This window comes from Medicago sativa, chromosome 1 (assembly GCF_051527215.1).
Source record: "Medicago sativa cultivar Bolivia chromosome 1, Bolivia_mono, whole genome shotgun sequence".
Lineage (NCBI taxonomy): Eukaryota > Viridiplantae > Streptophyta > Magnoliopsida > Fabales > Fabaceae > Medicago > Medicago sativa.
In genome coordinates this window covers 60,657,752-60,684,944 of record NC_140749.1, presented here as the reverse complement: position 1 = coordinate 60,684,944, position 27,193 = coordinate 60,657,752, and the positions used below count along the sequence as shown (strand labels likewise).

Below are 27,193 nucleotides of genomic sequence, written 5' to 3'. Positions count from 1 at the left end.
TCATTTCTTTATAATTTAAATATCAATGGTAATTAAACTTAAATATTTTGCTATTAAGTTTATAATTTATAGTATAAAACTAATTTTTATATAACCATATTTTATTGTATTTAGTAATTATTGTAATTTTATTTTTTGGTTGTTTCATATTTTATAATAGGGTTTAAAATTATATGTTAATGTAATTGTGAATAAAAAATAGCGAAAAATATGTATTCAAATTTTGATTATGTTAAAATAGACCCGTGGTACTTTTTTTTTAAGTGTGTTAGATTATTTTATTTTATTTTTGCTAGATTATTGAGGAAATAAAGTGTAGATTTTAACATAAGAAGAGAGAAGAATGTAATTCAAGATTCTCTTAAGGGAGGGGAATGAAATGTTTTCTAATATGTTTTGAATAAGGGGGGAGGGGAGTTGTATATTTTAACATAACAGGGGAGGGGAGTGTAATTCAAGAATCTTTGAGGGGAGAAGAGTGTAATTTACTCTTTTATTTAATTATATTAAGGTGTTCAATCTTAATTAATTTACACTACAAGACTTATAACAAATAAAATTTTTACATCAAATTTCTTTCATCTGGATGTCTTTAAATTCATCACTTACATTCATAAAATTTCTTCCATTCCACAACCCCGAACGTGAGAACAAAAACATCTCCTTCATTCAAATTTCTTCTTTATTCTTCCCTATTGATCAATTCTTGTTTCTTTTTCGTTTTCTTCCCATTTTGATTGTTCAATTTTGTCGTTCAAAACTGCTGCAGTTTCAAATTATAGTGAGAATTGTCGTTGTTTCTAGAACCGCGTCAGGTATCGTGACTTTTTTTATTTAAGTAGCCAACCTAATAAAATCAACTCACCATATCTGACGTGGTTCTGGAAATAACGGTAATTCTCACGATATTTGGAATCAAACGAACGACGACGATTCTCATGAAAATTGAAAAATGCGGCAGTTTAGAACGACAAAATTGAACAATCAAAATGGGAAGAAGAAATTTTATGAATGTAACGGATAAATTTAAGGACATTTAGATGAAAGAAATTTGATGTGAAATTTTAATTGTTCTAAGCCAGTCTTGTCGTGTAAACTAATTAAGATTGAACAACTAAATATAATTAAGGCAAGATTACATTTGGGGTCCTTTATCTTATTTTTTTTGTAACAATTTGGTCATTTATCTTTATTTTTTCCCGTTTAGGTCCTTTATCTCTCTTAAAAGCACATATACATCTTTTTTCTCATTTTTTATTAAAAAATACATAATTTTATTTCTAAAAATATATTTTTATTAAAAATGAAAAAAAAATCCAGAAATATGATGAAGATGTTCATCATCTTCATCTTCTTCCTTTGAATCTTCATCATCTTCTTTAAATAAAAAAAATTCTACTAAAATATATCTCCAAATATCATGAATTAATGTTATATTCACCTCAAATCTTCTTTTAAACACAAAAATCAAAACCTTAATTTCACAAATGTTGCAAGGCGGATGGTGGAGGCTTAGTCACTGGCGGAAGGGTTAGGCTTTACAAAAGTTAAGATTGTTCTGGAAACAACAAAATTGATGTGCAAAGCTGCTCTCAACTTTGGGGTTATTTTTATGCCGGGTTTGAATATTGAGTTAGAAAATAATAATAATATACGGTGTGACAATTTATATAACTAATTTTTTTTTTGTGATGACACTAAATCTCTTTTCTATAGGGTTTTGATTTTTGTGTTTAAAAGAAGATATGAGGTGAACATAACATTAATTCATGATATTTGGAGATATATTTATGTAGAATTTTTTCTGATTCAATGAAGATGATGAAGATTCAAAGAAAGAAGATGGAGATGATGAACATCTTCATCATATTTCTGGATTTTTTTTTCATTTTTAATAAAAATATATTTAAAAAATAAAATTATGTATTTTTTTAATAAAAAAAATGAGAAAAAGGATGTATATGTGCTTTTATGAGAGATAAAAGTCCTAAACGGAAAAAAATAAAGATAAAGGACCAAAGTGTTACAAATAAATAAGATAAATGACCTATAATGTAATCTTGTCTATAATTAAATAAAAATTAAAAGTATTAAAAGTTACCTAAAATTGATTTTTTTTTTATAAAAAAAATTTACTCATTTATTTGACATTTAATGTTGCCAATGTATATTACATTTTGATTGGTTGATATCATGAGGGGGTAAATACCCTCTAAATAAGAGAGGGTAATCTAGAAAAAACCATATAATATCATCACTCATCACCACAGTTAGCTATAAAAGTTCAATAATTTCAACATCACAAAACTACTAATTAATGTCTCATCAACGAAGTAATTTGTTAGAGACACAAACACATCCTTTGATTCTGTGGGGAACTAGCACATCGCAGGACACTTAGGAAAAGATGTTCATCACAAGGAATACATAGTTTTGAATGAGCAATGAAATCATACTCTTCTTGAGCTTGATCCAACAAGGCCTTGAAGAGTGGATGATGAAGCAATGCAATTTTGATCACATATCTTTTGTAATTCTCTCCTACATATACAACCATATGACCTTTTGGTACATCACTTGGTATGGAGCAACTTTCATGCAGAGAAGACCATAAACCTCTTTCACAACAATCTTCACAAGTAGCACAAGTTTTTACTATACTTCCCATTTTCTTGCATTTGTTAACACATCCTTTCAAAAATCTTGACTTCATAGTGCCTAGAGTATAGGATGTAATGAGAGGGAGAGAGAAGTATAGTGATGAGTACTTGGATGGAAAGTGATAAGGTTTATATAATGGTGGCATGGGGAAGAACCAATTGTGTGGATCAAGCATTAAATGGTTGGCATGATTGGTAGCCTATGCTATTGCTAATTATGGGTATCAACATATGTAAACATACTATAATATTATTCAATTACACCAATATTATGTTGATCTGAGTGGAACTGAAGTATTATAAAAATCTTCGGTTCAAATTATGAAGATGGAAAACATGATTTGAAGGACTTTACTAATCGTGATCAATCATTTATTTGAGATTAGTTACTGATTAAGCTGGTAGATATTTTTCAATAATATTTTTTATTAAAAAATTAGTTTGGAGGAGACACGCCTCTATGTAAGAACATAAAGAATTACTAACTTCATTGAATATTTCAATGGAATTTTTGTATAACGTATTAGCTATGTTTTGTGATCGAATATTTTCCACTTATATCGTAGTTATAAAAACACTATTATGGTTATAAAATAAATAAATTATTAAAAAATTTCGGTTATTTATAGTTGCTGACCTTGTTTGTTAGCTAGGTAGTTTTTAGAGCATGGCACTGATCTTTGATACGAAACTGTACGAACATGTAAGGCAATGATTCAAAGATACATAAAATAAAATAAAATAAAAAATAATGTATATAAAACTGATTTATTAATTAACAATATGACTCCTAGGAAGTATTGTATGTAACTTTGTAAGGGCTCTGTCCTTGTATGCAATTGTTGAAAATTTTGAAGTTCTCAACCTTGAAGACCCCACTTTAGGGAGAAAAAGATAAGATATGAAAGAGGGATGGGATAAGTTTCTTGGGCAAAGTGCAAAACCCACTTATTTCAAATATAACATGGGGGATGGATCAAATACATGTCATATGATTAAGCACTTTCTTCATATTTTAGAGAAGAGAAGGTTGCAGATATACAACTCTACTTTTTTTTCTTCTTTTGAGTCATAATTGTTGACTTATTTTGTATTGTTAAGTGTTTTAATCGTAGGTGTGACAATTAATTTAGTGCTAGAAAGTGGATGATGATGCATATGTGAACTTTAATCTTAGGTATACAATCAAATTTGCAAATTGCAGTTATGATTATTTATCCAAAGTAGACCTAAAGAAAATGTTTTGACGTCAAATATGCGTTCAAGGTATTGTATGTTTGGATCTTACGTGAACCGTCACATTTTTGTTATTTGTAAAAGGTGTCTGGTTGAATAAAGGAGTGTGGATGTTGTTTATAAATTACATCAAACCTTAATGTAAGACATTCTAGTATACTAGAACAATTATATTACAAACTTTAATATTGTGGTGGAATACACACAAATGACGACAAATCACAAATGCAACCAAATTACAATTTTTATGTTATTCTAAGCTTGCAGATACCTCTAAAACATTTATGTTGTTGCCACAGTTGCAATTGCAGACCGCAATTTAGAATCATTTATGTAGTATTTTTTGTTAATGGATTTGATTTGAGGTCAGAAAGGGAAGTGGAGATGGAGTTACATCACATAGTTATTAATAATTTGATATCATTATGTATTGTTGTGGGGGATGAAATAATTATTTTTATCTGCCACCTTTTATATATGCCGTTATCCTTGTCAATTTTATTAGCTTTTTCTAAGCACTTATTGAGATTTGAATTTAATAGTCCCTTTTGGATTGGTGTTAGCACACTACTTTAATTTAAAACATGTGTTTTCTAATTAAGGGCTAAATAGGGTACAATCCGTACAAAATGTTACATATGTAAAGTCTCTTTGGTATTCTATATCTTGCAATAAGTTTTGTTTTTCCCTTGCTTTATTTAGCTTGCAGGAAATGGGCTATCCCTTGCAAAAGGGTTAAGGGATGGAAGAAAATACTATTGGTTTCAGAGTGGAGAATGGAAGTCACAGTTCTTTACCACTCTAAACTTTGACCACACTATCTTTGAATTGATTCCCTTCCTATGTTTTCTCTTAATGGATCTATAGAAGTTTCAACCATAATACGTTGTATTTAGTTGACTTACATTCAACATGGTCACATAAATATTTGTCAATGTAACAATCGGGATTGCACACAATAAAAAAATTAACACGCTCATGCAGTTAACACATCGATAGCCATTGGATAAAGATTAGCCAATTATATTCCAAATTCAATAGTTTTAGAATTAACAAGAAAAACAAAATGTGTATATTTTCTGCACTGTCCGATCTTGATTCATCGGACATCCATATGTTGATTGTGTGAATAAATGAGATTGTGATTAAAGACAATCCAAATTCCTAAATATTACATACTCAACATTATAAACAAAAAGAAACCATACAAACAAATATTTAGTATAAGGGTCTTGTTAACCATACAAACAAATACTTAGTATAATTGTGTATGCAACCACAATCACTCTTTGTAACCGCAATGCAGCATTGCGGTTGCATCGTTCACATTTGCCTATAACATTAAGGATGACAAGGTAACTTGACTTAAAACTATGATTTTGTACCCTTGTTATAGATAAGTATTTTTTGGTATAATTAGGAAATTAAAATGTGAGATCAAAATTAACTTGATTTTATTTGAAGGATTGAGCATTTATAGTGAAATAGATAAGTGAAGACAATGTTTGAGGTTGTGCTTGCTAGTCTGGTCATCTTATAAGAGACAGCACATTGGTTCATCTCCCTTTGAGACAAATGTAGATTGTGCTTAGTTGGTTTGAAATTGAAAGGTTCAGTTTTGCGCGTTCAGTTTTACACATGAATATGAATGATTGTAACACTTACATTCCAGAAAGATGAGACACGTGAATCTAAAAAGCACCTCAATGGATCTTATGAAAATTACTTACTAATAATATGTACTTGCAAATTGCAATGCCATTTATTTCACGTTATATAACAAAAGTACATTACAACCAGTGTACTTCCAGATTCTATCCTCATGTTGCCATTTTTATCAAATCAAAAGTATCTAGTCTTCTAGTCATTGTCACAATTCATAGGCAGAGGGACAAGTCTAAATAGTTGAAATGGATTGAACCTTATTTTTAATAATTAAAGACGTGGAAGTATATGTCACCATAGACGTACCAAAAAAATATGTCACCATAGTTTTATGCTGTTATTTATTTTCTAAAATGTCTACACACAAAAACAAAACAAAAAAAATATCATGGGTGTGGATCAAGTTGTTAAGGAGTTTGTAGGAGAGGACCAATGCTTGATTTGTGCATAACACATTTTTAGGGAGGAGCAAAGAGCTTTAAGCTGTAACTTACGCATCCAAATAGAGGTTAGTTAATTTCCAAGACGATCCAAACGATCAACCATTGGAGGGACAAAAATCCTATTTACGATGATTTTCTATCCGATTTAATCCATCTATTTATGTCACCTCTAATCGAATAATCTATATTTGAATGTTTATGTAAAACTTTTTTAATGTTGAGTGCATATATAGTAATTTTTCATAAAAGTTTCCAAAGTTGCCAATTTCATTCATATTTTGTCCAAATTTTGAGGGGACACGACCACATTCTAAGTAAGTGCTTCACGGTCTAAAATTTTCATTATATATTATAAAAAGTAAAATATGAGAATGATGTAAAATGGGGCATGTTATAGTCTTATAGATAAGGTACATGATAGAAGAGTGTGTGAGTGAGGAATCAAGCAAAGGGCATGCTGCACATGAGGTTTGGGCCATGAGACTCACGGGTGGGTGAAGATATTATGTCTCAATTACTCTTACAAGAGGCAGAACCAAAGGAAAATGGTTGATGATACTTCAAGAAATTATTCATATCATAAGTCATAGTTCAATTTATTCATCTTGTTCAATTATGACTGAGGTAGATAACAAATAAATAATAAGAATTGGTTCAATATAATCTAGGTCAAACCCTAGGACAAATTGTCTGATTTTGTTTCTTTATAGATAAATGTTAACAATTAGCCGGTAGTTATGTTACTGATGATCGAACTCGTACCTCCTCTTTCGAACTCCTTCAAAGTATCTTTTATTTTTTTGAAAGATCCTTCAAAGTATCTTATTATCGACCCAACCAGTCTGTTCCGATTTATAAAACAATAGTTCATTTTTTATTATCAAGAAACAATAATAGTCAAACCATATGACAAATTATCTGATTTAATTTTTTTAGGGTTTATACAAATTAGTTATGTTAGTTTCTGATGATTGAACTCAGAACCTCCTCCTTCGAACTCCTTCAAAATATCTAATTACTGACCCAACTGATTGAATCAACCGTTCCGAATTTTTAAAACAACAATTCATTTTTTATTATCAAGAAACAATAATTCATATAATTTTTATCTATTTCATTAGTAACTGAATGAATTATTTGATTAGACACAACTATTCCACGTGCATTTCTGTGTTCTATTGAGCTGTCAATGAGTATTACGTTATCATTTTTGTTCCCACTTCTCCCTAACTGTCCCATATCTTCATCCCTCAATTAACATCTCTCCATGCTTCCTTCAGGGAAGCAAATTCTCTCGATTCTTTCTTCTTTCAGAATTCAGTTATGCTTAGAATACCGTTCCAATAAGCTTAAATTATAGTTTTGCGTCGGTTGAGAATGTGAAAACTCAAAACCTTCTGAATCCAAATCTACTAGGACAGTGTTGTTTTTTTGTTACAACTTACAAAATTCAAATGCATTGTGAGTAGCCACAAAAATTGACGTGTAACGTTCACTATTTTATAGTGCATGTACTACATCAAAAATCTATGTACTAATGATGAAATCTAGTGGTGGATTCGACCATAGTTGGGATGAGAAAAGAAAATATCTTAGAAACTTAGTCTTATTATTAATAACTTGAGAGGATATAAATTGTGGATTAAATATGAAAGATAAATATAAGGTGTACAAAGAAAATTCGACATAAATCATTAGATGAAACGTGTATAAGATCTGTACTTGGAAATATGTCTTGCTTAAAGTGGTGATACTCATGAGTTTCATCCAATGAGAGAGTAAATATTAGGGTGTGTTATAAAATGTGTGTTGTTAGCACTCTTTAAAAAATAGTAAGGTACATTATGGTAAATAAAAAAAAAAACACAAGTTTTGTCATATAACATTTTATGAAAGAGTAAAGTTCTCCGATTCACATCAAAAATATCACAATAACATATTAAAAAGTAAAAAATTGTGTTTGATTACAACAACAAAGAAACTTAAATACATAAATAATATTATATCAATCTATGATAAAGCAACAAGTTTTACTTGATAAAAAAAAAAGCAACAAATTTCACTCGCAACAAAATTATGAGAAAAAAAAAAAGTTTCCAAAAAGTATCGTACATGCATTGGTACCGGGTATGCACTTAGAAAGCTACTTCATTTTTTTTTAAATCGGTTATCCTTTGCGCGTAACTTGCGGAGACTAATCTCTTAAGTCTTGTAAGATGCAAATAAATGAAAACGAGTTTTAACGTTTATGCATGTCCAAATCTGGATTCGAACTCAGGAGATTCTTCTTTGTTTTACAAGTATCCAAAATTTAACATATTGAAAAAGTCATACGGTAGTAGCATTAAAATGTTGACAAAATACATTGTTTAGTCATTTATGTTATTTAAGAATGAAAAATGCTAACAAGAGCAGTTAAGGTTTGTTTAGGCATCTAAAAGTAATAACATTTACATTAACATTTGTCTAATTATGATTTTTACATGTGTTTAACTTGTATTTTTAAAACAAAATTTACTTTTATGAATTTCTTAAGCAATATTTTTAGAACACTTATTAACGAGATCCTTCAAATATCTGTCTCTCTAAGTATTTGTCTTGTCTCATAGATCTTTTAAGTCACATTACGTGTACATTGCCATCACCATACTTTACGCATTCTATTTCTTAAATTAAATCCATAAGTTTTTGTTATGTTAGTGATGTGGCATAAGGTTGATCATTTATATCCTACATGGTTGTTTTACAGTGAAATTGGTTATGAGATTGTGACTGCACCTAGGACAATAGATGAATTTTTTGTTGAGTTCCACCATGCTGGCAAATTTGGGGACGAAAAATAGGAAGCGTGACACTGACGGATGACCAACCTCGTTCTACTAGCAAGGTCAATGACAAGGCATATACTTGTGTATTTTTGTAATGGAAGATGTTAAGAAAAGGTAATTGTGTACATGTATGTGACTTAAAGGACCTCTCTCGATCAAAAATAACTTAAAAAAAAAAAAAAAAAACCATTTGGGGTTGGTTTGAGATTTTTGAATGTGCTTCTTTCAAGATTTCATATTTATTTTTGTTGATGCTAATTTTGATGGGTTAAGTCCATACAGAGTTATGCTCTGACTTTAAATAAGACCCTCCACAATTGGACGGTGGGATTAAACTCTTCAGATTAATCTGTTTTTCAATCGTAAATTGCGTTTTAAAAAAAATTAATAAAGAACTGCAAGATGTATTATTTTAAATGTTTGATTTAGTGCTTGAAAAAAGATAAAGTGCCTAGAAAATAAAAACTATTGTTAATGCTGAAAAAAAAATATGGGATTAAACGTGTAATTGTTCATGAAAATGATATTGTTCGTTAAGGAATTAGCTTAAGAAAAGATTTTAGTATAGTATTTAAAAGCTTAGTTCATTATTCTCAATGAGGAATATTTTTAAATAAAATTCTATTGCAAACATCTTGAAACATATATATAACATTTTACGTCTTATAATCTTTACCCTAAAAAACTTATAATTTTGATGGTCAAATTCTATTTAAAAATTAAAAGTCGTTAGAGAATAATACTAAATATTTTAGTTTTATGAAATGACATTTTTCAAGCTATTGAATATATGCACAACTTATAAAATAATATTAAATATTCTAATTACTCATTTCATTTTATAAGATAAGTGTTTCAAAATTAAAATTATGAATATTTTGTTTGCAATTTATTATTTCACATGATAGATTAAATAATTTTGATATAATTTCTATTGATATATTTAATTTTTTTATACACACATATACAAGAATGAAAGGTAAGTGGGTAGCAAGTTCAATCTTTATTTTAAATATACAAATTTTGTATTTCAGATTGGTAGATGTTTTTTGGGTACAAAAAAAATTCTAAATAAATAATTTCTGCATAAATGATAGTCGGTTATCGCAAAAATATAAATAAAAAATGATGGTGTGCCTCTTTTCCCTAATTTAAATTATCTTTTTTTCTTTTTTTTGAAGAAACCTAATTTAAATTATCCTTAAAGGGTAGAATTCACATTTATTTAATTCATGATGGTGTTTGAAACTTTAACGAAGGTCCTGACGTTGTGTAGGAATTAATGGCAATGGGTTTTTACAGGTTTTGTTAAGGAGAGCTATCATTTTTTTTAAGAGTATTACTTTTCCCACCCTATGACCTTCTAGCACGCCCTGCAAAAATTTCAAAAATACCCCTGATCCGGATTACATATTCCGAACCAGATTGTTAGTTTTTCCGGATTATAAAATCCGGACAAATACGATATGAATAATTTGTGTCTTTCTTTGATGTCAAGGGTCTCTGTTGACCGTTATACGACCCTCGGATAAGCTGAAATGCAATTGCAGGGGTCGTATGAGCGGTCAACAATGACCATGACACCACAAAGACTGATAAAAGCTACCTAAAAAACTAATTTTTTTTGAAGAAAATGTAAGAAAGGAGGTGAAGAAGAATGAAGGAAAATGTTGAAGATCCAAGCCTTTTTATAGCCTTATATAAGTCATAGGTCTTAATTACAGTCAAATAAAACGTGTTCCACATTCAAAACCGTAAAAAAATGCATTCAAACTCCACTAACCGGCCAAAGATTTGGTGAAACGTCACCGGCCAAATTTTTACTGAGTGGTTCCGGATTTTATAATCCGGAATGCACGAAGTATTTCTGGATTATATAGTCCGAATCGCACCTGAATAACATAAATGATGAATCTTTTGGGAAGGTGGTTCGAAGAGGAGCTTTTGAACTCGATCCTGCCGGCCTGCCAACTGACATGTTACGATCTGCAGACCGACATGATCGAGTTCATAAGAACCTCTTCTTTGGAGTCAGATCTGCAACACAATGAAGAAAGGCAAGGTGTTTTCAAGAGGATTTCTTTGAGTTAGATCCTGCTGCCTTGCCAAATGACATATTCATCTGGCAGGCAGCAAGATCTAACTCATAGAAACCTCTTGATATTTTTGAGTTATCTATCTATCAAAGAGGCATCAAGGACTATCTATATATTTTTGACAGCATGTTGAGGATATTCATCATGCCGTCAAATAGAGAGCTAACTCATCCATTCGCGACAGCATGAGAAAGATCCTCAACTTGATGACAAAACTTTGCATGGTTTGCTTTGGTGTGTTTGTGTGTTTTGATGGTATTGAAGGTGAAAACCGGAGAGGATGTATTTATAAAGGTCCTTGGATGTTGTGGACCACATAAACTCTTAGTGCAATGTGGTCCATAGAAAAGAATCCTATGCTGAGACATTCCGGATTACGTTTTTCGGAATGTACTTACGCCCTGTTTTTCCGGATTAAGTAATCTGAAAATCATATATTTAGTTATTTTATCAATTAAATGAACATCTTTACCGTAAATTAAAACAAAATAAAACACGCAATTAAATTCAACAACAGATAACTAACACGCAATTAAAAGATAATGCAACAACTTAATTCAACAACACATAACTAACACGCAATTAAAACAACATAACACATTATCACGGATCATCTAAACTAACTTCTTCCTCCTCTGGTCCCTCCAGCAGAGCCCTGATCTCTTCGTAGTTTCTGGGCCGATGCAAACTTTTCAGAATTTGTTCAGCAGATCTAACCAACGAAGCGTCTAACTCGATCGGTCCTCTAGCACTGTGCTGACCAAAGACAGAGAACATGGTTCTCACGTCGCCGTCGTTTGTGAGTTTCATCCGGCTAAAGCGTAGAGATCCGGCTGAATCGGACAATGGACGTCGATATTCAACACCGACCACCCTCGTCGTGTCTCTGTGGTTGAGTTGACGGTTGATTTGATCCAGCTCATCCTTCAGCCCGGAGAGGGTGACATCGTCGCGAATCCTAAACATATGGGGTGGTGTTCCACCGTTGTAGTAGACTGCCGCTAGCTTGGTGTTCGGATCAAAGCCAGGGAATTCCATGATTTTTTTTCCTGGTGTAGTTTACTCGTAATGAAATCAGGACCCCTATTTATAGAGGCATTTGGGCGCTGTGAACCACAAAAATTGTCGGTGCAATGAGGGCCACATAGAAGAATCCAATGCTGAATCAATCCGGATTATACAATCCGAACCAACCCTCACCATACGCAACGTCCCAAGTTTCACTTTGGGGCACCCCATTATCGTCTTTTTCTGGAATACGTAATCCGGAGTGCATGTGAATTCCGGATTATATCTTCCAGACTTCACCAGAAGTTTAGGCCGGTGGTCTGCACCACAAAGAAAACGTTTTATAAACGTTATGGGCGGTGGTCAGCTTCATAAAACGTGTTTTTACACGTTTTTTGATCGTAATTATGGTCTCCCACACGTTTTTTAACCATCCCTCCCCTATAAATAGTCTTCATTTTCTCAATGCAAGTCACACATTCTTCTTTCTCTTCTTCTCCTCTTCTACAACGATGTGTTTCCATCGTTGGCCTCTCATAGAAATAGGCCTCTTTGGAAATCCATCAGAGGTCTTATGATCGGTCAATAGGGTAGGGGTGAGTCTGAATCTGAGGTTGGTTTGCCTGGGTGTCATGTTGACCATCATGGTCTCTTGTTCCCTAGAGGCACCTCTACGGTCTGTCTCCCCACCAACAACTTTTCTTCTTCCCCGCCATCTTCTTTCCTCCCACCCTCTTACCTCTTCATCAGTGGCTGGAGTTAGAGCTGGAGCCACTGGTATAGCTTATGTAATAGGATAGGATTAGAAATAATTTTAGGATGTAATAAGCTTAAAAAGCTTGAAAGCTTGAAAATTATTGTAATGTATTGTTCATATATTAATAAAATGATTTCTTTTTATGCTTATGTCTTTTTATTTCTGTTTATTATTTTTATTCGCATTTTATTTTATTTTTACTTCTGGTAAAACAGTATTCCGGATTTTACAATCCGGAAACATCTGCAAAATTCTAACAATCAAATCCGGAAAACGTAATCCGGAGCAGGGGCAAAATTGAAAAAAAAATAGGGCGCACGAGGAAAGGCATAGGGTGGGAAAAGTAATACTCTTTTTTTAAAAATCACACTCTTCCAGATTTACCGATTCATACGAAGAAATAAAAACATGATATATGTGTGGATGGCCCCAAGTACAGAACGTAAGCATGTATGCTCCACTTTTCGAGCACTTTTTCATATCTAATCCCTATGGTATATGCAAAAGTAAAAATGGCATTCACCAAATGTAAAAAATCAACTGAAACACTTAAACATAGTAACATACAATTAATGGTATAACACGGTCGTAAATTAACTGAGTCACTTAAACATTGTTGTTGATAAATCCAACTATGTTTGTTAGTTGGTTGGTTAACTTGTGAAGAAAGTTACCTCATTTAGCAGATAAATACTTTAATTTGTAATTGGTTGATATATCTCATATCAATATCTTGTATCATAATAACCATTATTCAATATAATTCATAGTTTTACAATTCACGTAAACAAAACTCTCTTCATTCTCTCTATACTCACCATAGAACAGAACGTTGTGAACTCTCTCTTTTCTCTCATCATTGTGTGTAAACATCAAGCTTGCACCAACAAATTGGTATCAGAACTTGGTTTTTATTGTGCGTATTGGTCACAAATTCTAGAGTCGAATTCTCATATGTTGCAACGATGAATGGTGGAAACGGAATCCCCAATTCTCTTCCAGTTCTTGATGGGTAAGAATTGGTAAAGATGGCTTAATCAAATGAAATCAAGAAGACTATTGTAAAAAGTAATATGCATTTTGCTCAAGACAAGTATTAGAATGGTAAACTTATGTCTAGGGTCCTTTAAATTTGACTTGTGTCCTAGATTGGTACTCTAACTTTTTTTTTCCTTCTCAAATTGATCTTTTATGTTACATTTTGTTTGCATGTTAGCCATTAAGTTATACTACTCTTGCACTATTGTCATTTATGTTATATTTTGCACTTGTGAACCATAATTTTTGTTTCGCAATTAGATATGACAGACATTTATGTGCCCATTTATTATACTCGCATTAGAGATGAATTACTCAATGTTTTGAATACATAATTTCGTACAATTGCTCCGGAATGATAACAATTCACCACAAAAAGGGAAAGGAAAAAAAAAGACGATGTGCATGATTCAAAGGTTTTTGAATTTAAAAATTTATATTTAAAAATGAAGTGAATGAGAAAACAAAAGGATAAATCTCAATTAAATCAACAATGATATTTGAACACCCCAATTTTTCCTACGCATATTCAACAAGTCATTTTCGGAAATAGATCCTCTCATGCTAAATGAGAGTCCATTAAAATCTCCACCTTCCATTATAAAGAAGAGAGAAAGAAAACTTACAAAAAAATGAGATTTAAGAATAGAGATGTGACACTTGAAAAACATGAGAGAAAATAATTTGAAAGAATTCATTCCCCTCATTTTCTATCTCTGTCTCTCACCAAACTATCACCTCAGTCTCTCTCTCTCTCTTTTTTTTTTTTTTCTCTTTATTTAAAGGTGTATACAGCCTTATGGGATGTACACAACATTTTCACATTTACACGTGCTTTAATTAACAGAAATTGTTAAAAATTACAACAATGCAAACAAAATATAGCATAAAGGATCAGAAACTAAAATTTAAAGGATCAATCTAGAAAATGATCAAACCTAAAGGACCGAAGACATAACTTTACCTATTGAAAATATCAGAAATTTGAAGAAGGTATAGACAGGGACAACCTTAACAGGATGCAAGATGGTACACGAGCGTCAAGGAAGAGATTGAAGCTAAGAGTGCAATAACTTTTCGCAGCCATGTTTTGGAACCTAGACTTTTAGCTAAACCAACAAGCCTACGAGCAACCTTGTCTTTACACCTTCGAACAAAGACTACACTTGCTGTTAAGGAAGTTTCTTTACCGACCTCCAAAATTCCCTACGCAAGTATAGTTTAGAGGAAAACACAATTTTGTTTAACCTCTGAAAGTACACTTCCGAATACAAGTGTAGTTTTTCAGAAATATGGTGTGGAAAATGAAACTCTAGCGTAAACTAGGAAACATGTCCAAGCAATCAGAAACATGATCAACCTCTGCAAGCATTAACCTTCCTAGAACACGCTTGACAGACACCTTGAAATCAGACTCAATGATTACACTATCAAACTGATGATCAACAATACACTGGTGCCATCATCTTAAGCCTAAAGCTTAAATCATTGTAAGGGAAACATTGATCTACTCCAGTCTTGAAGCAGCAAAACAAACAGCACGTATGGTTGCAAACCACCAATCCTGAACCAGAGGGGCCACTGCTAAAACAGCCAGTATCAACGTTAATTTTGATGCAAGCGCTATTGCCCAAGTTGAGGTGGTTTTTGAGATATTTTGATACTTTTGAGAATCTGGAGGCTTGGTTGCCAAACTTAAGGGATAGATACTGCAACACCCTTTAGCTAAAATGTAGAAAATATATTTGAAGGGGCATTTCAAGAACATAAAAATATATAGCCCACTAACACATAAGTACAGCATCATAAATACGTTAATTCCACCAAGAAAATCACAATACTGAAGGGGTTAGGCATTAAGGATTGCAAACTTCTGCAGGCTAACCAATGATTCCTCAAGTTTACAATTTGAAATTTCTATGCCTCTGTAGATTTACAAGCAGAAATTACTTGATGAAAGTAGAAAATTGTGCAAATGTGATACCAAAATTTCAACAAGATTCTTTTGACTATGGATTCACTGGACTGTTTTACACATGGAGTTTTGCTTCTAAGTACACTTCTTCCTACGTAAATTTCTTTTGCCAAGACTACTAGATGGACCATAGTTTTCACTGGTGAATCTCTTTTTGTTTCGTCGCTTTGGGTATGGGTGAAGTTTAGCCAATTCCAGCACTCGGCTAGCCACACTAAAAGGTAAGATCCGCGGGGCAGTCTCATCATTTTGCTCATCCTACAATCACCAAATGATTGTTTACATTAACTTATCCTCAAAATAAATTTTATGAGAAATGGCATATTTACGGAAAATAGCTCAGTGAAGTACACCATGTCACATTAAGTAATTAGTACTCCAACTGAAGTTCCTATGATTCGTGAAGATTTGATTAACAGAATAAAGTTTCAGAAAAGGAAAATAGAAAGTTAACCTCGTTCTTGCTGAATTTCTGTGCAGTACAGGCTCTTAAAAGGTTACGCCACTTGTCCTGCATAAATCATATTTAGAAAACACAAATTTGGAAGAAAGGTGACAAATGAATGTGTGAAGTTCAGTACAGTACCCTGACATCTGTGGGAGTTCGGTAGCCTTCAGAAGAAAACAAAAACTTCTGTATATCAGTCCATCGACCAACTCCATATTGAGATATGCCATCAATCAACTTTGTCACTTCAGAGACTGTCCACATCCTTTGATTCTTTCTTCGATCTTTTGATCTGCCTCTTTTTGGTGTCAAATGTTCATCCTCGGACTCTTCCGAGGAAAAAGGCTCGTAGTCATACTCAAGCTTCTATAAAACAACAATTTGTTTTATCAAACAATGGAGAATAATTTAGATTTGCAGACCAGACATGAATATTAGGTCCTTACATTGATATGCAGTTATCATATCTAAATTTATAATTAACAACATAAGAACAACTTAATCATGTATAAAACACACATGTGTATCTCAACCATGTAACCATTTTGTTTCAACTTGTCCAATTACAAAATCAGTTGTAGACCTTCAGAATTGCAGAATTTATACTTGAATATCATGCTTTAATTATTAAAAAAAATGTATTGCCACGATGAAGATGATAAATGATACTGCAACAGAAAAACATGTACAATGAAGCCAAGCCCCTGTTCAGGCAAAGAGAGGAGGGAAGCATAACGAAGCAAATTCATGGCAAACATAAAAATTAAAACATACTTCACACATCAATTCATTAGGGGTCATTCAACTAGATTTACAGGTAATACAAGTTGACAAATAAAATTAATAGATAGATTGCATAATCGTCAAATATTGTTGTCACACAGAAGTATCCGAAACCAGAACATAGAAAACGTAAAACTAAAACATTCAAAATTATACAGATACTCTCCATCTGACTACAAAGGGGGGGCTTTTTTTTTAATGGCAATACAAAAGGGAAGCTATTCAGAAAAGAAAAAAAAATCTTCATTTACTAAAGGAAATATACAGATAGACACCCCAAAAAGAAAATAGTACCTCTTTCTTTGGATGCTTCTTGCAGTGTTGCAACTCAGAAAGCGTCACATCACTATTACCGCTACTAGACTCGTCGCTTGGAATATCTTTCAATTCTTTAGTTTTTGTATGGAACTCATTGCTTAATGACACAGTCCGCCGTTTACGTTTTACACCAGTAGTTGATACTTTTTCTTTTGACTTCAAATTTGAAGATTCTTCAATATACCTCTGAGTAGGCTTTCGGAATCTCTTCTCTCTAGGTGGAGCAGATTGACATTGTTCAACAGTAACATTTTCCTTCTTACAAGACAATATACTACCAGCTAAAGGATAACCATTGTTCAACTCATGCAGATGCTGTATATCAAGTGAAATGTTGTACATGCAATCTACATTTGATGGTTGAGTTGGATTGTTCCTGAAGACACCATGTGTATCATGGGTGACTGTCTCATCCAGAGATTTAATTTCGGATTTAGATTGTGTACTATTGGGTGCTTTTGTTGATTCTGATATCCCACCAACAGTGCTACTTCCACTAAATCCTGGAGAATGACTTTCTGAATTTGAATTTTCCAAAGGCGAGTCTTCATAAGCACCATGTTCTAGTATCTCAACCTTTGCCAAATCAAAATCTGTAGATTGGGAAAATAAATTACAATGTGAAAAACAGAAACTAATCATTTTTTCCTATGAAAGCATCATAGTAAAATATAGCATTATGATAGCTTACCCAAGAAATACCCTCCACATGCATTGGAGAAAACATCAGTTCCTTCAAGATCATTGATGTCAACATCATCCAGGAATCCATCTCCAAGGAATCCATCAAGGACCTAACAGTATATATTTTATCAAAGATATATTCACAACCACACAAAAGGACACAGCAATTTAAACGGATTCAAGGATATATCATGCAATTGACATTAGAATAGGCACAAAGGATAGACTCAAGCAACAAGTAATAAATTTAATGCAGATTTAACTGAAAAATACAGGAACTACTAGTTTCAATATCACCCCCACAGTAACCGAGTTTAGACAAGTACCTCTAGTTCCAAATCATCTTTGTCATTCAAAGCGGTATGAGAAGTTAAAGTGCCTGATGAACGTAAGCACACTAGTGTGAGATATGACATAGTGTGAGATATGACATACATGCAAACAGGAAATAACTGCCAAAGCATGAAAGCAAATATTATATAATAAAATACCAACACAGCTTTATCCACCACAAATATAATAAGTTATCTAACCAAACATTATACTTTAAAGGTAAAGAAAATGTTTGATTTCTTTGAAGATGCAACATTAGTTCTGAACTCCTAGCTATCTCCATCAACAATACTCAGGCTCTCATAAATCTTGCTTTTTCCATTTTTCACGTCAGCATTTTATTTCACTTATTCCATTGTTCATCAACAAGATACAGGCCAAATAAAATAAATTAACACAAATGGTCAAACTAAACTCCATTTGCTAATAAATAGACTTGAGTGACAGAATCAAAAAGAACAACTTCTAGGCATTTGAGAATTCAGAATTATCAATACTTATTCTAATTAAATACAATATACCATCCAATGAAACATGATCATTTCTAGGTTCTTCAAGCAAATGCTCAACTTCCATTTCATCATCTTGAAGGGAGGGCACATATGATTCATCAAGCTGAACCTAGGAAAATTTGAAAGAGATCTCATAAATAATATGCTTTAGCCGATACCATATGGGCACTTGCAGTTTATTTAAATAGTAAAGGATAAACAATGACATAAATCTACACAAGTGTGCATTCATTAACAACTTTAAAATACTTTCGTCAAAATATGAAGCTTGTGAGGTTCTGGTATAATGAAGATTAAGGCCAAACACTTAAATATGTTACGGCATCAAATCATCCATGTAATCAATCCCACCTAGTGGAAAAGGCTTGGTAGTAGTTGTTGTGGTGATTTATTTCCAAGTTCCTAATCAGCTTTTTTACATCATATATATGGACCCTGGAATATAACGGAGACATTTAAATTGAATAAAATTCCCTACATGACTAATATACCATACATATCTCAACAATCTCCCATTAGACACATTTTCCAACAATCAGCTCTGACAAATTGAGTGAAGTTCTCACAGAATATAACAATGGTCATAATCTTTAGCCTAAACTAGCATATTAATGTTTTACAATAATGAAATTTCTATAGCATACTCAAGCTTGTAAAAATTGGAACAGTCATCGAAACACAGGGACCACTGTAACGAATTATTTCCATCCATGAAATGAATTACAATAGTTGCAACTTGCAAATCCCGCTTAATTCCAAAATAGTTGATATTTTGCATAATCAGATACAGTTATGAGATAGATACTCATATATGAACAGACATACTTGCTTAAATGTGGCAAATTATGGATGAATGGGACATAATATGATAGATTATATGATAAATGAGCTTAGAGGTGTGACAATAACAACTGAAATCCTTACTCTTTGGCATTTCATATTGGAACACTTGCGCAAATATTCTTCCCGGTCCATCGCATATTCTCTTGAATATTATCCTGCAATTTCAATGTGCATTAGTTTACTCTTCTTTCTTGTGCATACCCACACATAAAATAAATGTTTATGAAGACAAGAGAAGCATGCTATATCATTAACATATATGAGTGCGTAACTAAAATTGCAAAATCTCACTCATGTGTGAAAGATATACACATTACACGGGTATCCAAACTGTAGGACGGAAACTTGGAAATAATAAGCAGTCACAGTAAAACTGTTTGTGCAACCTTGGATGAGAAGCAAAAATAAAATGAAAAATTATTTTAGACAATCATATAAGAGTATTTGGAAGAATGTAACTTCTGACTAGCTAATCTGTATATCTGAGACAATAATGTGTGTATACTAATATCAAATTGTTGTATTTTTTTATTGCCAAGCATGCCTAAGGTAAAACCTGATTACATGGGATTAAACGTCATTCCCTGGTCCCTACTAATCCAAGAATAGCCTTTTCTATACTGAGGACCCGCCTTTGTAACTACATTTCAACTGTACTAGATCATGAGGACCACTGCTCATGCATGATGATGATTGATGAACCACCATTCCATCTACACAAACAAATCTAATGATCCTATGTGTGGCATCAAAGCATTCATCCAATTCACCTTAAGCCCCCTAGCTTATTTGAGCATCGATACATCTTGAAGGGACGCCAGCTGTACTCAATCACTCCCAGCCTCTATTGCCAGCACAGGACATCTTCAACATTAATCATTGGAAGTGAGGTCATACATATAGTTTCGAATCTTGGCTCAGATCAGTATTCATACTGCAAATCTAGTCCATAAGCAATACCATAAAATGATATTTCGAATCAAAAGTGCATACCACCAAAAATCCATATATTAGATGTTAGAACCAAAATAAAAGCTCGTCTATTAGACTTCTATAATGCTCAATTTTCATATCTCTGATTGATTACCTGCGAGTTTTTTGTCAATGTTTCCTCCTATTCACACACATAAAACTCAATGGATATCAAACACATTTTTTCCTCTACATTGTCCAAATGCAGAGTTAATGCTATGAAAAAAGAGAGAAATGAGAACAATTGGACGACATACAAAGCCATCCCCTCTTTTTGTACGTCCTTGACAGAAAAACCCTACGGCCGAACAGCATACGTGGGCCACAAAAAAGTACTATTGACATGTTTATTATTCCTTCAGGACCCGATAAATATTCCTTCCTTACTCGACACAAATTTTGTTAGAAACATTTGTGTCCTCGAAACTGTAACGCATGGATAATTTGGACTGTTGAAGTTATCAAATGGCAAATTAATCGAAGACCGTCAATGCTGTCATCTCAAAAAAAAAAAAAGATAGAAAAATTGACGTGGCACATTGATTAGGGCACGATAAGGTAAAACATGTTTCCAGAAATTCGTCTAACAGTTAATTAATCTCTATTGCGCAATCCAGATTCATCGGAACTCATTAAACTGATTGCCAAAATGACAAAATCTATAGACTGTTTTTACTTTTAGAGACTACATTTCATCAATTTGACATACCAAATTTACAACTTCAAAAACCTAAAATTAATTTTATTTTTTTTTGCTTCAAACAATACACTCAGTCACCCTAACAGTAACTAACGATCAAAATCATCTTTGTTTTTTATTAAATCACATCAATACAATAATTACAAACATATATAATCCAGATTAAAACTAAAACACAACCGACAACAAAAAAAAAAACATTATAACACATCAAAACAGCATTATGCGAAGAACAAATAAAAACATGAAAACACCGATTAAAACAAAAACAGTGAAAATCGTTACTAACAAAAAAATCGAATTAGTTAAGGACTGCGTTGGATAATCATAACTAAGACAGTGCATGCAAAGTAAAAAATGGAAGAGTGTGGAAGTCGAAAAACAACATGGAAGAAATGGATCGATAAATTGAGATGCAGAAATGGTGAAAGAAGAGAGTGAAGATCGAGATCTAACCAGAAAGAAGAGAAGGCGAAGAGAAACTAGGTTTTCGCCACAGGCCACACCACAGTGAGTGCCGAAATGAAAATGAAGAGAGAGAAATGAATAATGTTCGAAACCGAAAACAAATAGGTTAAAACCGCCAAAAGGCGACACGAAACGGACCCGTAAATTAACACGCGCTGTATATTTTAATCGTTTTTTATTCATTGTTAATGCAGTAAATATTTTGTTAATTATTGTTGCTATCGGGATTGTGCGATTCGAGTCCGCAGAGACGGGACACGCGTACGACGCTTACTGGTTTTGTTTTTTGGTAGTCACCATCTTACACGCGACGATGACTATATAGTCTTCTTAACGCTGTCAAACGCTCATTCCCACTTGCCTCAACGACGTCGTTACGTTGCGTTTTTCTCGTGTCATATAGTGTGTGTGGGTATGTTCACACTTCACTCCATTATCAAGTCACACAACTCACAAGTAGCTTTTCACTAACTTTTTTTTCTTCCGCATTTTAAGTGAAATTAAGCAACTACAAAAAATGATAAATGATTTTTTTTAAAACAAAAGTATGATAAATGATATTTGTATAGTTATTCTATAAAAAAAAAATTATATTACTCTCTCGCACACTCTTGTTGTATTCTTACTCTATTTTTCCCTTTCTTTCTCTACTGTTTTTATTTTTTCAATGAGAATGGAGAGAAAAAAAATTATCGTAAAAGTTGTCACAAAATAGTTGTACAAATATCATCATTCTAAAAAATATTGATGATTGATCGATACTGATTCGGGTTAAACCAAAAGCAAGTAAAGTAACATTGTTTTAATAAACATATCATCATTCTAAAAAATATTGATGATTGATCGATACTTATTCGGGTTAAACCAAAAGCAAGTAAAGTAACATTTATTTTAATAAACTGATGAAATAAAAAAGTCATTAGAAACACACGCATAAACTAAGATTCGAATCCCAATCACAACGTTCGGTTTAACAAGGCAATTTTGTTAGTTGAGTCGGCCTTTTCTTTTGTCCTAATAGTAAGTAAGGATTTTATTTAGATCTTTAAATTTTGTCATGTAACATAATTGGGATTTAAATGTGTTATTAATCTTTTTGTCGTTTATACATATCATTGACTTTCTTGTTCTTCGAAAATAATAACTAAAAAATGTTGTCGAATTTAAATATGGCATTGATCATTTTGTCCATAACCTTCAAAGAAAGCGGAAATAGGAAGTGAATCAAGTAAGGTAATAGAAGATAAGAAGATGCAAATCGGGGGAGGAGAATAGGGATAGAACATGAATCTTCTCCGCTTCTAAAAAGAGAAAGCGCGAAGTAGAAAGAAGGAAGATGGACCTTTTGTCAAAAGAATACTAAGAGCATCCACATCCATACCACCCATATGGGTGGTATAAATGGGTCTCACATAATACAATATATCACTTCACACTTCTCAATTATTTAAACCAATTAACTATATTTTCTAAATATTCATACCACTCTTCCCAAACTTTAAAACAGGTATCATTTATCTTATGATATACTTTAAATTATATTTTTTTATCATTTTAATTCAAAAAAATAACATCAAAAGCACTTTTTATTATAAAAGAACAATAAAATCAGACAAAGCTACCGTATCAATGCAATGCTATGGGGTCAACTATTACCACCCAAAGAAACTCAATTAGTGGTGTTTTTCCAACGGGCTCTGTTCACATATGCATATACTACGACTGATAATTATGCTCTAATAGTCTTTTATTAGCATTGTGTAGAAAGAAAATGAACCGAATTATGAAGTAATCACATCACATCACATGAAAACAAAAAGCTTCAATAAATTAGTGAATGCTTCTTAAACAAATTGGAACATGATTGACTATTTTGTTGATACCTTCCATCGATGTCAAGTTGTATGTATCAACTCAATAAAATATAAAGAATAGCTTGCACTACTCTTATAACTGTAAAGAGATGGTTATATACACGTGTCAGTGTCAATCAAAACCAACTTCATAATTAAAATAAAAAAAAGGAATGAAAAATCATTTCCAAACATACACAACATGTAATAGGAAAAATCTCTACATATAGAAATTAAAATTTCAAAACACAAATATCTTGATTACACAACTAGGATATCATACAATAAAGTAGCATGATTTCATTGATGAACACTAGAACAAACTTCATATTTCATATATGATCAATATCATACAATAAAGTTCATAATCTGAAGGAAAAAAAATGAAAAATCATTTCCAAACATACACAACATGTATAATATAAAAAATCTCTACATATAGAAATTAAAATTTCAAAACACAAATATCCATTGATTACACAACTAGGATATCATACAATAAAGTAGTATGATTATATTGATGAACACTAGAACAAACTTCATATTTCATATATGCTCACCCTCTACTACCAATAACATAACTAAATCTTTATAATTTTGTCGAACTAATAAAAATAGCTAACAATTTTTTTATTGAAAATATTATGAGGAAATGCAATGGAACACAATTTACTAATAGTGAAATATTAGATAGAAAAAGAAAGGAGAGAGCAAAAATACTTTACTCGAAATAGTGAAGTAGAGACAGCTAGAAAATTTGTGTTTAAAGTTGAACAAATTAAGTTCATCATGGGTAATAGATTCATTATGATTTGATTCATTATGATCTAAAATAAAAATATCTATTGAAAAGCTTGATTAAACAAAATTATCAACAATGGAAGTTTTAAATATTAATCCTTATCAACTATGAGAGAAATAAGCTTACATTATCAAGACAAACATATCTAGATAGCCATTATCTTGAAAAAATCATACACAAAAAAATTATAAAATTATTTTCATTGATGAGAATAATAGAATATCTTTAAGATTCTTAAAAATAATAAGAATTTAATAGCCTTTTGGAAATAGAATATATAATGCTCAATTGAAACATTCATATAGTAGGAATAATATTAAGAGTAGAGTCTTACAATCATAGGTTAACTCTTGAAGACAATATTGAAGTCTACAATCTCTAGGTCACGGTGAACTTTTCTAAATAAAAAATTAATCTGAGTTTGTAAATTACGTGAGAGAGAATGGAAAACGAAAAAAGGAATAGATTTTCAATAAAATGGAGGATTTTGAAAGATTGAAGAAGAAAAGTGATGAGGAATTACTCACTTGTTAAGTAGATGAAAATAATGTTGTCAATGGATTTGGATGGTCCCATGGAACTCACGACGGAGGTGTAGGTTGTCAGGCAAGAGATGAGTTTGATAAAGGTCTCCTTTTTTCTTTTTCGTTTGTGCGTATCAAACCTGTGACCATTCTCACTCACTCACACTCACTTTTGTCATTCATGCACTTTCTTCAATCATGAGTACCGGTAATTGTGTCTTCTCCCTTTATAAGTTCCATTTTACTCGTATTATTCTCACATACAAAAGTCAGTATCATGTGATATATCCCCTATATATGTGTGTGTATGTGCACGCGCGCACGCACGCTTGCGTGTGTGCATGCATGTGTCGCATATGAAAAAAATAGAACAACAAGGTCATACTTAACAAAACACATTAAAATTTTAAGGAAGGCTTTGGTGGTGAGATTCCAATTTTTTCAACAATGAAAAAGTTTCATTGTTATATATAAATTTCCTTATTTAATATTATCACATAGTATGTTGGGATAGTATCAAGTGATACAAATATTGTTTCCATCACTGTTGTATAATTCACACCTTTGTCAACATTAGTTACATTAGTGATCTCGATAACGAAAGTGAAGCATATAATTCTGCACACAGCGCCAACTTGTCGCAATCTTGTCCTTTGTGCCAGAATTGTCGTTTATAGCGTGCTATCGACTTGCGGGTGTTCCTTTTTATGCTGTTAGAAGTTGTGGACAATCGTGTGCGGGAGCTCTCACACCATTGTTGTACTTCTTCCACTGCTCACTTTTGTTCCCATTTCAGTTTTTATTACCACTACTATTGTTGGCCACATTTTTTTATCGCTATCAAATTTGAGTGAGACAAGAAGTGAATCGACACATTTGACTGAGTCTCTTAATAATTTAAATGCGTGTAAGAGATATCATTAAATCAATATAGACACGTATGTATTACAGACATTCCTTCTTGTATGCATTTTGTTGGAACAAAATGTGTTTAACAATGAACCTTAAAGAGTTTTGATGATAACAAGGTATTAAAAATTGTAAATTGGACTAGCTAATATTTGGTCAAGTGTACAGGACCATAATTATAAAGTTACATCATCATTGGTTCTGAATGAGCAAATAAAGAGCAAAAGAAAATGAAGCTTAGATGATTCTGAAGGCAAAGCGCTCCTGAAGTCAAGCTGCTCCTGAAGAAATAGCGCTCCTGAAGTAAAGCTGCTCCTGAAGAATAGTGCTTCTGAAGACAAGAGGTCCAGAAGCCACATCATCAGAAGCTGCGTCATCAGAAGCTGCAGAAGTCATATCATCAGAAGCTGCATCATAAGAAGCTGCCTCATCAGAAGCTATTTCACCAGAAGCTGAATCTCAACTGGATTTACAAAAGATTCAAGAATTGAAGAATTATCAATGCAAAAGCTGTCTATTGGATTCGAAAACACAAACAAAGGATTAGTGGAATTTTGCAACGGTCATTTCAAAGGTGTTTGAAGGCTTGTGCTTGCAATTTGGACGAAAGCGTTGACATTGTACTTTGTACGAATTGTACAACCACGTTCTCCACTACTCTGTTTTGTGTCCACGCTACAAGACAAGAAAACAGCTCCAGAATACAGTTTCGCCTGCATAGATGTTCCTTTGGATAAGGAATGGATTTCAAATTGGTTCTTCGTAGGACAACAGCCAAATCAGGCAAAAGATCATTGGTGAAAGATCAAGCTTCAACAAACGACTCTTTGGTGTGCTGGCAATTTCACAACGTCTCTTTCACACCTCTATATAAAGGAGTGAAGACCTAGAGATTTGGTAATGCAAGAACGCTGAACGAAAGACTCACAAGATTTTCACAAGTACCAAACCTCTGCTGAAATTGTTCTGCATTCACTTAGAATTTCTGTGTCTCAAAGTCATATCTTAGAAATTCTTAAGTCCATTGAGTCTGTATCTGATTTGTATTGTGAGCACCTCTGATTGTATATCAAGTGTTCAACCTTAAACAATTTTCTGTGTAATTTTGTTTAGTTAGGAAGTCTCTTGCAGTTGTGCTTGAGCAGGAAGTCTCTTGATTGTGTTCTTGAGCAAAGGAAGTCTCTTGCTTGTGTGCTTGAGCATTGGAAGTCTCTTGCTTGTGTGCTTGAGCATTTGTAATCAGATATTACTCATAGTGAAATCTCCTTGGAAGTGCAAGGGGGACTGGACTACTTCCGGATTGTGGAAGGAACCAGTATAATTGCTTTGTGTCGTTCT

General features: G+C 32.6%; 3 protein-coding genes across 9 annotated transcripts; all 3 read right to left on the bottom strand.

Moving 5' to 3' along the window:
* Positions 1 to 2,112: 2,112 nt before the first annotated feature.
* On the bottom strand, positions 2,113 to 2,842 carry LOC146956011 (uncharacterized). The gene has a single exon (XM_085716223.1). It carries the CDS (start codon positions 2,834 to 2,836, stop codon positions 2,342 to 2,344), a length of 495 nt encoding a protein of 164 aa, XP_085572349.1. The 5' UTR covers positions 2,837 to 2,842; the 3' UTR covers positions 2,113 to 2,341.
* An 8,058-nt stretch (positions 2,843 to 10,900) lies between these two features.
* LOC146956010 (uncharacterized) lies at positions 10,901 to 11,966 on the bottom strand. The gene is made up of 2 exons (XM_085749000.1): positions 11,553 to 11,966; positions 10,901 to 11,011 (listed from the first exon to the last, which is right to left on the bottom strand). The coding sequence occupies exons 1-2, from the start codon at positions 11,964 to 11,966 to the stop codon at positions 10,901 to 10,903; spliced, it is 525 nt and encodes a 174-aa protein (XP_085605126.1).
* A 3,583-nt stretch (positions 11,967 to 15,549) lies between these two features.
* On the bottom strand, positions 15,550 to 21,839 carry TRFL8 (TRF-like 8). 7 transcript variants are annotated; one of them, XM_085725655.1, is made up of 10 exons: positions 20,715 to 21,839; positions 20,398 to 20,569; positions 19,709 to 19,782; positions 18,794 to 18,893; positions 18,266 to 18,318; positions 17,947 to 18,049; positions 17,232 to 17,848; positions 16,293 to 16,520; positions 16,161 to 16,217; positions 15,550 to 15,964 (listed from the first exon to the last, which is right to left on the bottom strand). In XM_085725655.1, the coding sequence occupies exons 3-10, from the start codon at positions 19,757 to 19,759 to the stop codon at positions 15,782 to 15,784; spliced, it is 1,392 nt and encodes a 463-aa protein (XP_085581781.1). In that variant the 5' UTR covers positions 19,760 to 19,782; positions 20,398 to 20,569; positions 20,715 to 21,839; the 3' UTR covers positions 15,550 to 15,781. The 7 variants fall into 7 exon arrangements, with proteins under 7 accessions (XP_085581781.1, XP_085581773.1, XP_085581799.1 ...); XM_085725647.1 differs by having other exon boundaries at positions 20,398 to 20,491; positions 21,756 to 21,839; XM_085725673.1 differs by having other exon boundaries at positions 18,794 to 18,887; positions 20,398 to 20,491; positions 21,756 to 21,839.
* Positions 21,840 to 27,193: the final 5,354 nt, after the last annotated feature.

What these genes read in the sequence shown, in the direction of transcription:
- TRFL8 (XM_085725655.1), bottom strand. Translation starts at nt 19,759, where the DNA reads ATGGACCGGGAAGAATATTTGCGCAAGTGTTCCAATATGAAATGCCAA. An exon ending in ATGTGGAGGGTATTTCTTGG is followed by an intron (nt 17,849 to 17,946) that starts GTAAGCTATCAT and finishes CCCAATCTACAG; the next exon opens with ATTTTGATTTGGCAAAGGTT. An exon ending in GAACTCCCACAGATGTCAGG is followed by an intron (nt 16,218 to 16,292) that starts GTACTGTACTGA and finishes TGATTTATGCAG; the next exon opens with GACAAGTGGCGTAACCTTTT.
- LOC146956010 (XM_085749000.1), bottom strand. Translation starts at nt 11,966, where the DNA reads ATGGAATTCCCTGGCTTTGATCCGAACACCAAGCTAGCGGCAGTCTAC. An exon ending in AGGGACCAGAGGAGGAAGAA is followed by an intron (nt 11,012 to 11,552) that starts GTTAGTTTAGAT and finishes CCTCTTTGATAG; the next exon opens with ATAGATAACTCAAAAATATC.
- LOC146956011 (XM_085716223.1), bottom strand. Translation starts at nt 2,836, where the DNA reads ATGCTTGATCCACACAATTGGTTCTTCCCCATGCCACCATTATATAAA.